This window comes from Ranitomeya imitator, chromosome 7 (assembly GCF_032444005.1).
Source record: "Ranitomeya imitator isolate aRanImi1 chromosome 7, aRanImi1.pri, whole genome shotgun sequence".
NCBI classification, from domain to species: Eukaryota; Metazoa; Chordata; class Amphibia; order Anura; family Dendrobatidae; genus Ranitomeya; species Ranitomeya imitator.
The window spans coordinates 119,598,018-119,612,553 of record NC_091288.1 but is presented as its reverse complement, the minus strand read 5'-3'; the positions used below and the strand labels follow the sequence as shown (position 1 = coordinate 119,612,553).

The 14,536-nt window shown below is 39.4% G+C and overlaps 1 protein-coding gene across 18 annotated transcripts in view; it reads right to left on the bottom strand.

The window, feature by feature from the left end:
• The window catches only part of GULP1 (GULP PTB domain containing engulfment adaptor 1), a 1,948,673-nt gene that overhangs the window by 1,184,245 nt on the left and 749,892 nt on the right, over nucleotides 1-14,536 (bottom strand). For all 18 annotated transcript variants that reach the window (XR_011314670.1, XR_011314673.1, XR_011314671.1 and 15 more), the window contains one exon: nucleotides 5,121-5,187. Coding sequence is in view for 12 of the 18 variants with exons in the window: in XM_069733778.1 (XP_069589879.1) it covers nucleotides 5,121-5,148 (28 nt within the window). In the remaining 6 variants the exon portion in view is untranslated. The remainder of the gene's footprint in view (nucleotides 1-5,120; nucleotides 5,188-14,536) is intronic.

Sequence of the window (14,536 nt, the reverse complement as noted above, 5' to 3'; positions counted from 1 at the left end):
TCACATTGAAGGTAGCTAAGTAGAGAAACATGAAAGCATAATAAGTTACAGCGAGTTGAATTTTCCTGAGCAGGGCTTGTAGGTTCCAACATGACCCCATTGATTTTCACTATGCTGCAGCGCAGTATCATTGTATAATGATCTTTGGTGGCATAAGATGTGTATTGTTGCGACCCTAAATACCAGTGACTTGGGTTTCTCAGGACGTATGATGTTATTGCCATCAGATTTTTCCCACTCATGCCACATACCCTCAGACAAGTCTGGAACCCCAGATGTAAAGCTATAGCAAGGAAGGATTCAGTCCATTTTAGAAAAATAAAGTGGACTTTGCTGTTAGAAGTTGTAAAATATACATATAATAGCAGTGTTGGGCAGATTGATTTGCAGGACTTCAGTCCATCTGTCAGGTTAGTAGTCTGTGGCTGCTGTACAGGAGACTTGCAAATCTATTACCTCCTGAGCTACCCAGCATGGGTTTTGATTAGTCGGGCTGCAATCATCATGTCAGAGCTTGTTTTTTGTGGGATGAGTTGTACTTTTAAATGACACCATTGGTTTTAACATATCATGTACTTGAAAACGGGAAAAAAAATTCAAGTGTTGCGAAGTTGCAAAAAAGTACAATCCCACACTTGTTTTTGTTTGGCTTTTTTACTATTTTCACTAAATTCTAAAACTGACCTGCCATTATGATTCTCCATGTCATTTCGAGTTAATTGACAGCAAACATGTCTAGGTTCTTATTTTATCTAAGTGATAAAAAACAATCCAAACTGTGTTAAAAAAAAATTGCACCATTTTCCGATACCCGTAGCGTCTCCATTTTTCGTGATCTTGGGATGGGTGAGGATTTACTTTTTTGCGCTCTGAGCAACCATTTTGGTGTAGATACAAACTTTTGATTGCCTGTTATCGCATTTTAATGCAATGTCGCAGCGACCAAAAAAATCTAATTCTGGCGTTTTGACTTTTTTTCACACTATGCCATTTAGTGATTGGGTAATCCTGTTTTTTATTGATAGAACGGGTGATTCTGAATGCAGCGATACCAAATATGTGTATGTTTGAGTTTTTTTATTGTTTTATTTTGAATGGGGTGAAAAGGGGGTGATTTCAACTTTTATTTTTTTATATTTTTAAAAAGTTTTTTTTTACTTTTGGCAGGCTTCAATAGTCACCATGGGAGACTAGAAGCTGCCGTAACCCAATCAACTTTGCTACATACAGGAGATGATCAGATCGCCTGTATGTAGCAGAATTACTCACTTGCTATGAGCGCCGACCAGCAGGCGGCGGTCATAGCAATCAGGTGTTGATAAGCGCAGAGGTCTGTAGACCTCTGGTTGTCATGCCAACCCATCGGTGACTCATGATCACGTGACGTGGTCACCGATGGGCGGAATTCTGGTGCGATTGCCGGAAGCGCCCGTTTAATGCCGCTGTCAGAGTTTCACAGTGGCATTAAACGGGTTAATAGCTATGGGTGGATTGCGATTCCACCTGTGGTTGTTACGGGCACATGTCAGCTGTTCATAACAGCTGACATGTACCAGGAAAGATGTGGGCTCAGCACCGGAGCCCATATCAAAGGGAGGGCCTCTGACATCTGCATACTATTACGATGTAGGAAATGGGTTAAAAAAGGAAAGACGAGTCCAAAGGATTGGCTGCACTTCCTGAATTTAAAAAATATATAAATATTTGTTATAGAGCAAACACAAAACCTAGACAAGAGGAAAACAATTAGAAATATGCAATGACACTAGGATACAACCCATATGACTGGCATGATAACCTATAGAGCAATTAATGAACATTTAACATATTTAAAATATTGGACAGCACGGTGGCTCAGTGGTTAGCACTGCAACCTTGCGGCACTGGAGGAAAATACTGAGCCTTGGGCGATAGAATAAGTGAGTATTTTATTGTTAAAAAGTTACTCAAAGGTAAAAAACAACTAAAGAGCTTGAAATGGGAAGGAAAGAGTCCATGCAACATGATTCAACACCAGACCGTCGTCTTCATCAGGCGCTTGTCACTGGTTGCATTACACACATTGGGATGACTGACAGGAAGATTAGTGCGGTAACCCCCGACCTCATTTAGAAATTGGGCAATACAAAAGTACTATAAAAAGTGCAGAGTAAAAATAGATTATTACTAATATTATTATTTTAATTATCGCTATATATCCTTATGTTTTATGTCTACTTTTATTGTAACCTCTAGTGTTTACTTTGCACTTTTCTGCAAAAGTCCACAAAGAAAAAAAGAAAATGGAGACATATCTGATTTTGATCTTAGCAGTGCATCAAACTGACCATGCAAAACTATGTGTGAGCTAAAACCTGGACAGTGCACTGAAGCCATGCTAGTTGTAGGCTACTGATGGCTGTGTCTCGCTGACAGTTTGCATGGACAGGTTTGAGAAACTTTCCATCATTTTTTTTTCATACAAGAAAAACTGATGAAAACTGTTGGTAAAAACAAACACGTGAAATAAACAGTTGCACCAAGTTGCCATAGCAGGAGTTAGAGCTTTGTTTAAAGTGAATGTGTCAGCAGGATTTTGGTATGTATTCTAACAGCAGCATGAGGTATAGGGACAGAGACCCTGATTCCTGCGATGTATGACTCAGTTTCCCGGGTGCAGTAAGTATGATACAATCACAGTATACTCTGCTGTGGATTTAGCAGAGGTCAGTAGTTGAGCTGTGTGTAACAAACACCCACACCACAGCTATCTGTGTACAGTGTATAACTACAGAAAGCTGCTAACTGGGGGTGTGGTTGGACTAGGAGGCATGAGGGCAGCTTGTGTTAATCTCCTGCTGATAAAACTTTGATTGTATTCAAACAGCAAAATACAGCTTAGTAACTAACACATAGCTGGGATTAGGTTCTCTTCACCTACATCATAATGCTCTCAGGTTAGATAGAAAAAGCCTGGTGAGAGATTCCTTTTAATCTAGACCAAAGAAAACTGGACAGTAAAGGTACCGTCACACTCAGCAACTTTGTAACGAGAACGACAACAATCTGTGACGTTGCAGCGTCCTGGATAGCGATCTCGTTGTGCTTGACACGCAGCAGCGATCTGGATACCGCTGTGCCATCGCTGGTCGGAGCTAGAAGTCCAGAACTTTATTTGGTTGTCAGGTCGGCGTGTATCGTCATGTTTGACAGCAAAAGCAATGACGCCAGCAACGTTTTTACATAGAGTGCGAACGATAAGTGAGTCGCCGTTACGTCACTGGATCGCTCCTGCATCGTTCTGGAGTTGCTGTGTTTGACGTCTCTACAACAACCTAACAGCGACGCTGCAGCGATCTAGTTTAGGTCGGATCGTTGTCTATATCGCTGGAGCGTCGCTGAGTGTGACGGTACCTTAAGGCTGGAGTGATAGCAATTTTTAGGCAAGTCTAAACCAAAAAGATTTATGCAACTTAAACTATTTTTGAACAGTGATTTGTGAAATTACAAAGAAGTCACATCTGAGTTGTAGTGGATGCAATCTTCCCTAAGGCCGGATTCACATGTCCAGATATTTCCGGTACCGGAGATATCCGCGTCCGTTTGTGTACAATGTGTGGCACACGTGTGCCGCATCAGAACCACAAGGACGGCCACGGGGGAAGAAGCGCTACAGTTAGCGCTGTTCCCTGGCAGCTGGTGCTGAAGCCGGTTTTCATCATTCTCCCCTGCTCTGCTGGCGATCAGCGCGAGCAGAGGAGAATGATGTCTGAATGATGACAGCACAGAAAAAAACACAGATATGTGCATAGACCCCTTTTTTTGAATGGGTCTACCTGTGTCAGTGTCTCCGGTACGTGTGAAAACTGTCACCATAACAAACAGAGCAATCACAAACCCCCTATGTGTCCAGTGCTGGCTTTACACCACTGCTCTATTTTGGCTGCAGAGGGGCTAACACATCAACATTGCACATTACTGCTGCTGCCAATCACTGAGCATGGTGGCTTTGCGCCATCTACATCAGCAGTGCCATTGATCCCACAACCTGGAAGTTATGGGGGACAGTAGGGTTACTTCTGTGTACTTTTATTCATAGGAAATAAATTGAACAAAACTCACCAGTCTGTGGCTGCCAATTTTCCTATTATATTATTATTAATTGGCCTCCCCCTCACGCGACTTTCCCCTCTCCAGTCCATCCTTAATGCAGCAGCCAGGGTCGTCCATCTGGCTAATCGTTACTCGGACGTGTCCGCTCTTCGCCAGTCGTTACACTGGCTGCCCATTCATTACAGGATACAATTCAAAGTACTTGTTCTCACCCACAAAGCTCTCCACAGTGTGGCACCCCCTTACATCTCCTCCCTCATTTCTGTCTATCGGCCTAGCCGACCGCTGCGCTCTGCAAACGTCTTTCGACTAACCTCTGTACTAATCCGTACCTCCCACTCCCGACTCCAAGACTTCTCCTGTGCTGCGCCAATCCTCTGGAATGCTCTACCCCAAGATATTAGGACCATCCACAACTTGCATAGTTTTAGGCGCTCACTCAAAACTCATTTGTTCAGAGCGGCCTACCACATTCACTAATCAGTCATTTTATGTTTGTGGGTGTGTGTAGCCCATTCACTATCCCCATCTATTCCCCACCCCCTGAAGATGGCTGGACCATCATTGTAAATACATCATTGTAAATACACACCTGTACTTTGTATCTCCCCCACCTCATTGTAGATTGTAAGCTCTCACGAGCAGGGTCGTCTTATTTTGCTTTATTACTGTATTGTTAACATTGTTACCTATGACTGTTGTGTTTGAAACTGTTAAACTGTAAAGCGCTGCGGAATATGTTGGCGCTATATAAATAAAGATTATTATTATTATTATTATTATTATTAAAAAGGGCAGTCCGAAAATAGTGAAAGGTACTTTTTAAAATATATCTTCAGAAAAATACTGATTAGAAGCATACAATACAGAAAAGGCTTATCCAATAGCATATTACAAAGAGGGCAATGCAGTACATATTAGTCACAATAATTACTATGATATGGATCACTCAATTTAGAAAGAAAACACCAGACCTTTCGGAAAGCGAGCACCAAAGAAGCCATTATTGTAATTTACAACCTACTTACCTTTCTTCCTGCTAAACGCTCGATTCATGTTGTACAATGAAATAATTTTGTCTTTTTCCTTCTAAAACTAAAAGAAAAAATATGTGTTAGTGATATGAAACACACGAGCATGTTGTTTGCTGCATTGTTTAGCATTAAAAACAGTTATACTTGTTTTATTTTTTAATCCCTTCACCCCGAAACCTGTTTTCACCTTCATGACCAGGCCACTTTTACAATTCTGATTACTGTCACTTTATGAGGTAATATCTGTGGAACATTTCAATAAATCCCACTAATTCTGAATGGAGTTAATGTATTCTCATGACATATTGTACTTAATGTCAGTGGTAAAATTTGTTTGATATGACTTGCATTTATTTGTGAAAATATCAGAAATGTAGAGAAAATTTGAAAAATGAAGCAATTTTCAAAATATTATATTTTATGTCCTTAAATCAGGGAGTTGTATCACAAAAATAGTTAATACACAACATTTCCCACATATCTACTTTACATCAGCACAATGTTTAACACCACATTTTTTTTAGTTAGGAAGCTGTAAGGGTTAAAAGTTTACCAGCGATTTTTTATTTTTTCAACAAAATTTACAACACCATTTTTTTTAGAGATCACCTCACATTTGAAATGACTTTGAAGGGTCTACATGGCAGACAATACCTAAAGGTGACAACATTTTAAAAACTGCACCCTCAAGGTTTTAAAACTGCATTAAAGAAGTTTATTAACCATTCACAAAAATTTCACTTTAGACCCAATTTTTTAAATTTTGCAAAGGTAACAGTAAAAAAAGAACACTTGAATCTGTTGTGCAATTTCTCCTGAGTATGCAGATAGCCCCTATGTGGGGGAAAACCACTGTTTGGGAACATGGCAGAGCTCAGAAGGGAAGAAGCGTCATTTGACTTTTTGAATATCAAATTTGCTGGAACCCTCAGGTGCTTCGCAGAAGTTTATAACTTGGAGCCAAGATTATTTTAAAAAAATCAAATTTTTCCCACAACAATGTTTTTGAAATTTTGAATTTTCACAAAGGTAACAGGAGAAATTGCACCAAACAATTTTTGTGCTATTTCTCATGAGTTTGCCGATTCCCCCTTATGTGGGTAACAACTACAATTTTGGCGCATGGCAGGGCTTGGAAGGTAAGGAGCGTCATTTGACTTTTTCAATGCAAAACTTGTTGGAATCATTAGAGGCTGCCATGTTGCATTTGGAGAGCCCCTGATGTGCCTAAGGATTGAAAAACCCCTACAACTGACTCTATTTTGAAAACTAGACCCATCAGGCAACTTATCTATTTCTGTGGTGAGCACAGAAGTTTATAACATTGAGCCATAAAAATAAAAAGTCACATTTTTCATACAAAGATATTTTTTTTAGCCCCTTTTTTAATTTGCATATTGTAATAGGAGAAAATGTACAATTTGTTGTGCAATTTTTTTCTGCGTATGTAGATATCCAATATGTGGGGTAAACTACTTGGGCGCAAGGCACAGCTCCATAAAAATGTTCTTTCAGACCCAATTTTTTTTAATTTCACCAGAGTAACAAGAGAAATGGACCTAAAAAAATGTTGAGAAATTTCTCCTGAGTATATTGGTCAAAAACTACATTTGAGGCACAGTACAAAGCTCAGAAGTTCAGAAGCGCCATAATGGAGTTCAGATTTTGCTGGACTGGTTTGAGGGTGACCTAACAAAACTGCATCAACACTGCATTAAAACTGCATCAAAAACCGCACCAAAAATGCATCAAAACTGCACCAAAAACCACATCAAAAACCGCACAAAAACTGCATCAACAACTGCACCAAAACTGCATATAAACTGCTTCAAAAACTCCATTATAACTGCACCAAAAACTGCATCATAATGGCACCAAAAACTGCATCAAAAACCGCACCAAAAACTGCACCAAAACCGTTTTGGCTTTGGTGCCGTTTTGGTGCAGTTTTGATGCAGTTTTTGGTGCAGTTTTGATACAGTTTTGGTGCAGTTAGGGTATGTGCACATGCTGCGGATTTTGCTGCGGATTCGCAGCGTTTTCCCATGCGTTTACAGTATAATGTAAACCTATGGGAAACGAAATCCCCAGTGCACATCCTGCGGAAAAAAACGCGCGTAAACGCAGCGGTTTACATTCCGCAGAAAGTCAATTCTTTGTGTGGATTCTGCTGCGGTTTTACACCTGCTCCAATAGAAAACTGCAGGTGTAAACCCGCAGCGGAATCCACAATATAAACCGCGATAAATCCGCAGGTAAAAACGCAGCAGTTTTGCAGATTTATCAAATCTGCTGCGGAAAAATCCGCAGCCCTCATAGATACAGGTGCACATACCCTTATGATTCAGTTTTTGAAGCATTTTTGAAGCAGTTTTGGTTCAGTTTTTGATGCAGTTTTTGGTGAAGTTTTGATGCATTTTTGGTGCGGTTTTTGATTCAGTTTTGGTGCAGTTATGATGCAGTTTTTGATGCAGTTTTTGGAAGTAAATAAATAAATAAACGGAAAATGTCCAAAAGAAAAAAAGAAACTACTTGAAGAAATTCTCACTCCAATAATATATTAAAATCCATTAAATCAACAAGAACAGTACACAAAAAAATATATAAAAACAAGAGGGGCAGGTCAGTATATAAGATATTTTAGTAAAACAAGTCTCAACATTTTAAAAATCCACAGCACTGGTTACTTAGAAAATTTTCATCAATAACTGAAAAGGGGAGAGGATAAACATATGGCCCTTTAATCTATTAACTTACATAAATAACATGTGTCTTTAAAAGACTACTTCACAGTTCTATTTCCAAAGACCACATAATACTCTGTTGCCAATAATTGCAAATAAGTGGCACAATTCCTCAGAAAGCCTCCTCCACCCTTGTTTAAAAAAAAAAAGGCACAATATATACTAACCAGTGCTCATGTTCGGTATACTGATCCTGCCACCTCACACTCCAACGTACGTTTCACTCGTAGCTTCATCAGGGACTCCCAGGATCAGTATACACTGATGAGCACTGGTTTATTTTATAAACACAGAATTATGATTAGTTTCCTCTTCCTTATGGTTATTGGTATACATATGCCTTTATATATATATATATATATATATATATATATATATATATATATATATATATATATATACAGGTCCTTCTCAAAAATTAGCATTTAGTGTTAAATTTCATTATTTACCATAATGTAATGATTACAATTAAACTTTCATATATTATAGATTCATTATCCACCAACTGAAATTTGTCACGTCTTTTATTGTTTTAATACTGATGATTTTGGCATACAACTCCTGATAACCCAAAAAACCTGTCTCAATAAATTAGCATATCAAGAAAAGGTTCTCTAAACGACCTATTACCCTAATCTTCTGAATCAACTAATTAACTCTAAACACATGCAAAAGATACCTGAGGCTTTTATAAACTCCCTGCCTGGTTCATTACTCAAAACCCCCATCATGGGTAAGACTAGCGACCTGACAGATGTCAAGAAGGCCATCATTGACACCCTCAAGTAAGAGGGTAAGACCCAGAAAGAAATTTCTCAACAAATAGGCTGTTCCCAGAGTGCTGTATCAAGGCACCTCAATGGTAAGTCTGTTGGAAGGAAACAATGTGGCAGAAAACGCTGTACAACGAGAAGAGGAGACCGGACCCTGAGGAAGATTGTGGAGAAGGACCGATTCCAGACCTTGGGGAACCTGAGGAAGCAGTGGACTGAGTCTGGTGTGGAAACATCCAGAGCCACCGTGCACAGGCATGTGCAGGAAATGGGCTACAGGTGCCGCATTCCCCAGGTAAAGCCACTTTTGAACCATAAACAGCGGCAGAGGCGCCTGACCTGGGCTACAGAGAAGCAGCACTGGACTGTTGCTAAGTGGTCCCAAGTACTTTTTTCTGATGAAAGCAAATTTTGCATGTCATTCGGAAATCAAGGTGCCAGAGTCTGGAGGAAGACTGGGGAGAAGGAAATGCCAAAATGCCTGAAGTCCAGTGTCAAGTACCCACAGTCAGTGATGGTGTGGGGTGCCATGTCAGCTGCTGGTGTTGGTCCACTGTGTTTCATCAAGGGCAGGGTCAATGCAGCTAGCTATCAGGAGATTTTGGAGCACTTCATGTTTCCATCGGCTGAAATGCTTTATGGAGATGAAGATTTCATTTTTCAGCACGACCTGGCACCTGCTCACAGTGCCAAAACCACTGGTAAATGGTTTACTGACCATGGTATTACTGTGCTCAATTGGCCTGCCAACTCTCCTGACCTGAACCCCATAGAGAATCTGTGGGATATTGTGAAGAGAAAGTTGAGAGACGCAAGACCCAACACTCTGGATGAGCTTAAGGCCGCTATTGAAGCATCCTGGGCCTCCATAACATCTCAGCAGTGTCACAGGCTGATTGCCTCCATGCCACGCCGCATTGAAGCAGTCATTTCTGCCAAAGGATTCCCGACCAAGTATTGAGTGCATAACTGAACATTATTATTTGATGGTTTTTTTGTTTGTTATTAAAAAACACTTTTATTTGATTGGATGGGTGAAATATGCTAATTTATTGAGACAGGTTTTTTGGGTTATCAGGAGTTGTATGCCAAAATCATCAGTATTAAAATAGTAAAAGACGTGACAAATTTCAGTTGGTGGATAATGAATCTATAATATATGAAAGTTTAATTGTAATCATTACATTATGGTAAATAATGAAATTTAACACTATATGCTAATTTTTTGAGAAGGACCTGTATATATATTGTTTTCCATTCTATGCCAATAACTTTTGTTAATTCTTTTCCTTCCTATATATGTTTTTGTGCTAGCACTAGAAGCTAATTATTACATTCTACTATTGATTCCCATATTTATTTATTTTGTTTTATTATTTATTTTCTCTTCATTATTTTTCTCTTTTAGTTTTTTGTCCCTTTTCCTTTATTATTTATTATTATTTATGATTTATTATTTTCTATTATTTTTTTATTTTTTATTATTTTCCACATATTGCCTTCACACATTACACATATCACGCTATATTGTCCCTGTTTTCTTTACTTCCCTGATATGGTATATATATCACTTATTTGTACATCTGTTACATAATCCTGTGCTCATTACTAGTGTTGAGCGATACCGTCCGATACTTGAAAGTATCGGTATCGGATAGTATCGGCCGATACCCGAAAAAAAGCGGATATCGCCGATAACGATATCCGATACCAATACAAGTCAATGGGACACCAAGTATCGGAAGGTATGCTGATGGTTCCCAGGGTCTGAAGGAGAGGAAACTCTCCTTCAGGCCCTGGGATCCATATTAATGTGTAAAATAAAGAATTAAAATAAAAAATATTGATATATTCACCTGTGCGGCGGCCCCTGGACATCACGCTGCTAACCGGCAGGCTTCTTTGTTTAAAATGCGCGCGTTTAGGACCTGCGAATGACGTCCCAGCTTCTGATTGGTCGCGTGCCGCCCATGTGACCGCCACGCGACCAATCAGAAGCCGTGACGTCATTCACAGGTCCTCAATTCCTAGAATTAGGAGTTTAGTGAATGAGAATGACGTCGCGGCCTCTGATTGGTCGCATGGTGGTCACATGAGCGGCACGCGACCAATCAGAAGCCGCGACGTCATTCTCATTCACTGAACTCCTAATTCTAGGAATTGAGGACCTGCGAATGACGTCACGGCTTCTGATTGGTCGCGTGGCGGTCACATGGGTGGCACGCGACCAATCAGAAGCCGGGACGTCATTCGCAGGTCCTAAACGCGCGCATTTTAAACAAAGAAGCCTGCCGGTTAGCAGCGTGATGTCCAGGGGCCGCCGGACAGGTGAATATATCAATATTTTTTATTTTAATTCTTTATTTTACACATCCCTATGGATCCGATACCGATACCCGATACCACAAAAGTATCGGATCTCGGTATCGGAATTCCGATACCGCAAGTATCGGCCGATACCCGATACTTGCAGTATCGGAATGCTCAACACTACTCATTACATGCCATCATTTATTTCCATTTAATGGTATATACCATTTGCTTCATATATCGCTCAGCAATGTCCTCTGGCTTATGACGCGGGCGCTGTCGACTTCCGGGTCCTCCTGACGGCGCATGCACCGCTTACGCTCCCGCTTCCTCCTATCGGCTCCTCACTATTAGGTATAAAAACCCCTCCGGTTCCATCAATACATCACCCCCTGACGAAGGATTAGCGTCCGAAACGCGCGTCGGGGTGCTCTGTATTTGGAGGGACGGACTCACTTAGGTATTTTTTGTTTATTTCTTGTTTTCTATTTGCCTCTTTTCATTTATTAGTCTCATCCTTTGTGCACCGGGTCTTGCTTATTGCAAGCCTCTGGTAATGGTGACGCCTATATTGCGTCCATACTCTGCTATAACATCAAAGTGCTCTAGTGTACACTTTTAAGCTTTCTTGGATATTTTTTGTCCTACAAGTGCACTCATATAAAAATCGGTTAATACACCAACAATTTTTGCATACGTTCTAAATAGCACTTTTTATGTTATTAGATATATCCTGCTCTATTGTGCACTTGTGCATAATTAGCTAGTGTACCAATAGTTTCCTTTTTTCACATATATCTTAGTGAAAAAGCACCTATATATTAACTAATGAAAAAGCACCCATATATTAACCAATTAATGTACAACAGTTTTTTATTTTTATTTTTTGGTTTAGGCACCTTTTTGTTCATTTAATTATATTTCAGTCACTTATATATCCAGGCATGGTATATTGTATCACTAGGGATATTCCCTTGTATGTAGCCATATAGTGCACCTATTGATGTTCAGCCTTTCTTTTGTGCACGTATATATTTAATTTTCCAATCACTTATTTATATCACATTTTGAAACACATATTTTGTACATTTTTTCCATTATTGTTTTTCTAGTTCCCGCACATATATATTTCTAAATTTTTCATTTTTTCTCACCTTATATTTTTTCACTTTATATTCATGTTTTTTCTTTTTTTATTTTTCCTACTATTGTTGCAAAATATACGCTGTTTTTTTACATATAGACTATATCTAGGGTGCTTCTGGTATTAGTCACATTGTATTTTGAGACTATATATTATATTTTCTACTTTCTATTTTTTTATTTTTTATTTTATTCTTTATTATTTATTTTTTATTCTTTGTTAGCCTGTCCATTATATATACATTGTGTACAGATAAAAACATATATATATATATATATATATATATATATATATATATATATAACTCCAAATACAGGCACATTGTTAGTGCCACTGCCAAATTTGTCATAATAAAGGCTTATTATTATACATACTTGTCCTCAATATATTTTTTTATTTGGGTTTATATATTTCTGGGTTCTTTTTTTAGTGTCCTTATCCCTCCTAGACTGTATCAGCCCGCAGCTGTCTGTGTAGCCTTTACTATTAAAATAGGCGGACCCCCAAAAAAATATGATGTGGGGTCCCCCTATATTTTATAGCTAGAAAGGCTACACAGACAGCTGTGGGCTGATATTCATAGCCTAGAGAGGGGCCATGGATATTGCCCCCCCCAGCCCCTGACTACAAATACCAGTCCGCAGCCGCCCCAGAACTGGCACATCTGTAAGATGCGCCAATTCTGGCACTTAGCCCCTCTCTTCCCACTCCTGAGTAGCAGTGGGATATGGGATAATAAGGGGTTAATGTCACCTTGCTATTGTTAGGTGACATTAAGCCGGGTTAATAATGGAGAGGCGTCAATAAGATGCCTATCCATTATTAATCCTAGAATAGTGAAAGAGTTAAAAACAAAATAAAGACACAGCCAGAAAAAAGTATTTTATTATTCTTAATTTAATCATACTTACCATACTTCAGCGCCTGCCTGAGAAGTGCAAGAAGCTTATAGATGGCTTCAAGAAAAGTTGGGAGGCTGTAAATGCCAAAGGGTGTGCAACCAAGTATTAATTAGGGGTCCTTTTATTGCTGCACATGCTGATTATTCTGTTACCCAAGTCACTAATTTTAAACAGAATTTGAAGGATAATCTTGATAAATTTGAAGCAGATGTGATTGCGAGAAAACGCAAAACGTTCCAGAGGGATCGCTTTGACTTTGATAATAATACTGCATTTAAGTGGAAGCACTTTGGTAATAAACATCATATCGATCATACAGCTGTACATCAGGCTGCATCTTCTGCAGATCCCCCTTCAAAGGCCACAAGTTCTAGTGATTTTTTATTCTCATGGTGAAGCCATCTGGACGCAGGACACGGCGTGGCGGTAAATACAAGAGTTCTAAGAAAAAGAACAAACCCCTACAAGGGACCGAAGTCCCCCTTCTGCCAGTCCCACAGACATCTCCGCAAATGAACGCTTCCCCCGCCTCAATATCCGAGGATTCGGAACCTTCAACAATGTCTAAACATTTACAGGTAATTAATCTCTCTGAATATTCTCTGTCCATTGAGGAAACTTCTGTTTTACAGAAGGGTCTCACCTTTTCACCCTCTAATGCTTTAGACAAATTTGTTTTGGTTAAAGACTTGTTTTTGTTTTGTCAAAAACTAGTTCTACAGGTTATCTATCACAAACCAGAAATGGCGAACAATTTGGAGGTGGGGATCCTCTTCAGGATCTTCTTGATCTTCCACAGGAAAATGAGCGGACCAGGTAGGAGGATATTCCCATATAAAATAAATTCATGTTTTCTCCATCATTCTCCTTGGTCCCTGCCATCAAGATTTTCTTTGAACTTACCAAAAGGGATATCTTGCAGTTATCTCTATCTTCAGGGGTTCCTAGTAACCTTAACCCTAGTGAAGAAAGAGGGCTCATTTCTCTTAAAAACAACAAGGACTTTATCATTAAGTAGGCGGATAAAAATGGGAATGTGGTCCTCTGGCCTGTTCACCTTTACATGCAGGAAGTACAGAGGCAATTGAACAACAAAAAGTCTTATGCTAAACTACCTTCTGACCCCACAGAAACATTTTCTGTTAAATATAATACCCTGGTGTGCCGAGCGTTTGATTATGGCATTGTTAATAAGAGCACAAACAGTATCTCCAGGTCAAATTTACAGTCATTCCAACTTTTTACTTGCTCCCTAAAGTGCACAAATGTCTAACTGCACCTCCTGGACACCCTATAGTGTCCAGGATAGGAAGCCTCTGTGAAAAGGCCAATGTATACGTTGATTATTTTTTGCAACCACTCGCTTCTGCCTTACCATCTTATATCAGGGATTCAGCCCATTTCATTCGTAGATGCCGTGACATAGTCTGTCCTGAACAGACGTTATTGGTGACTTGCGATGTTGAATCACTCTATTCAAACATCAGAAATGTAAGTATAAGGGGTGCACCCCTGTATCAATAATATTTTAAACAGG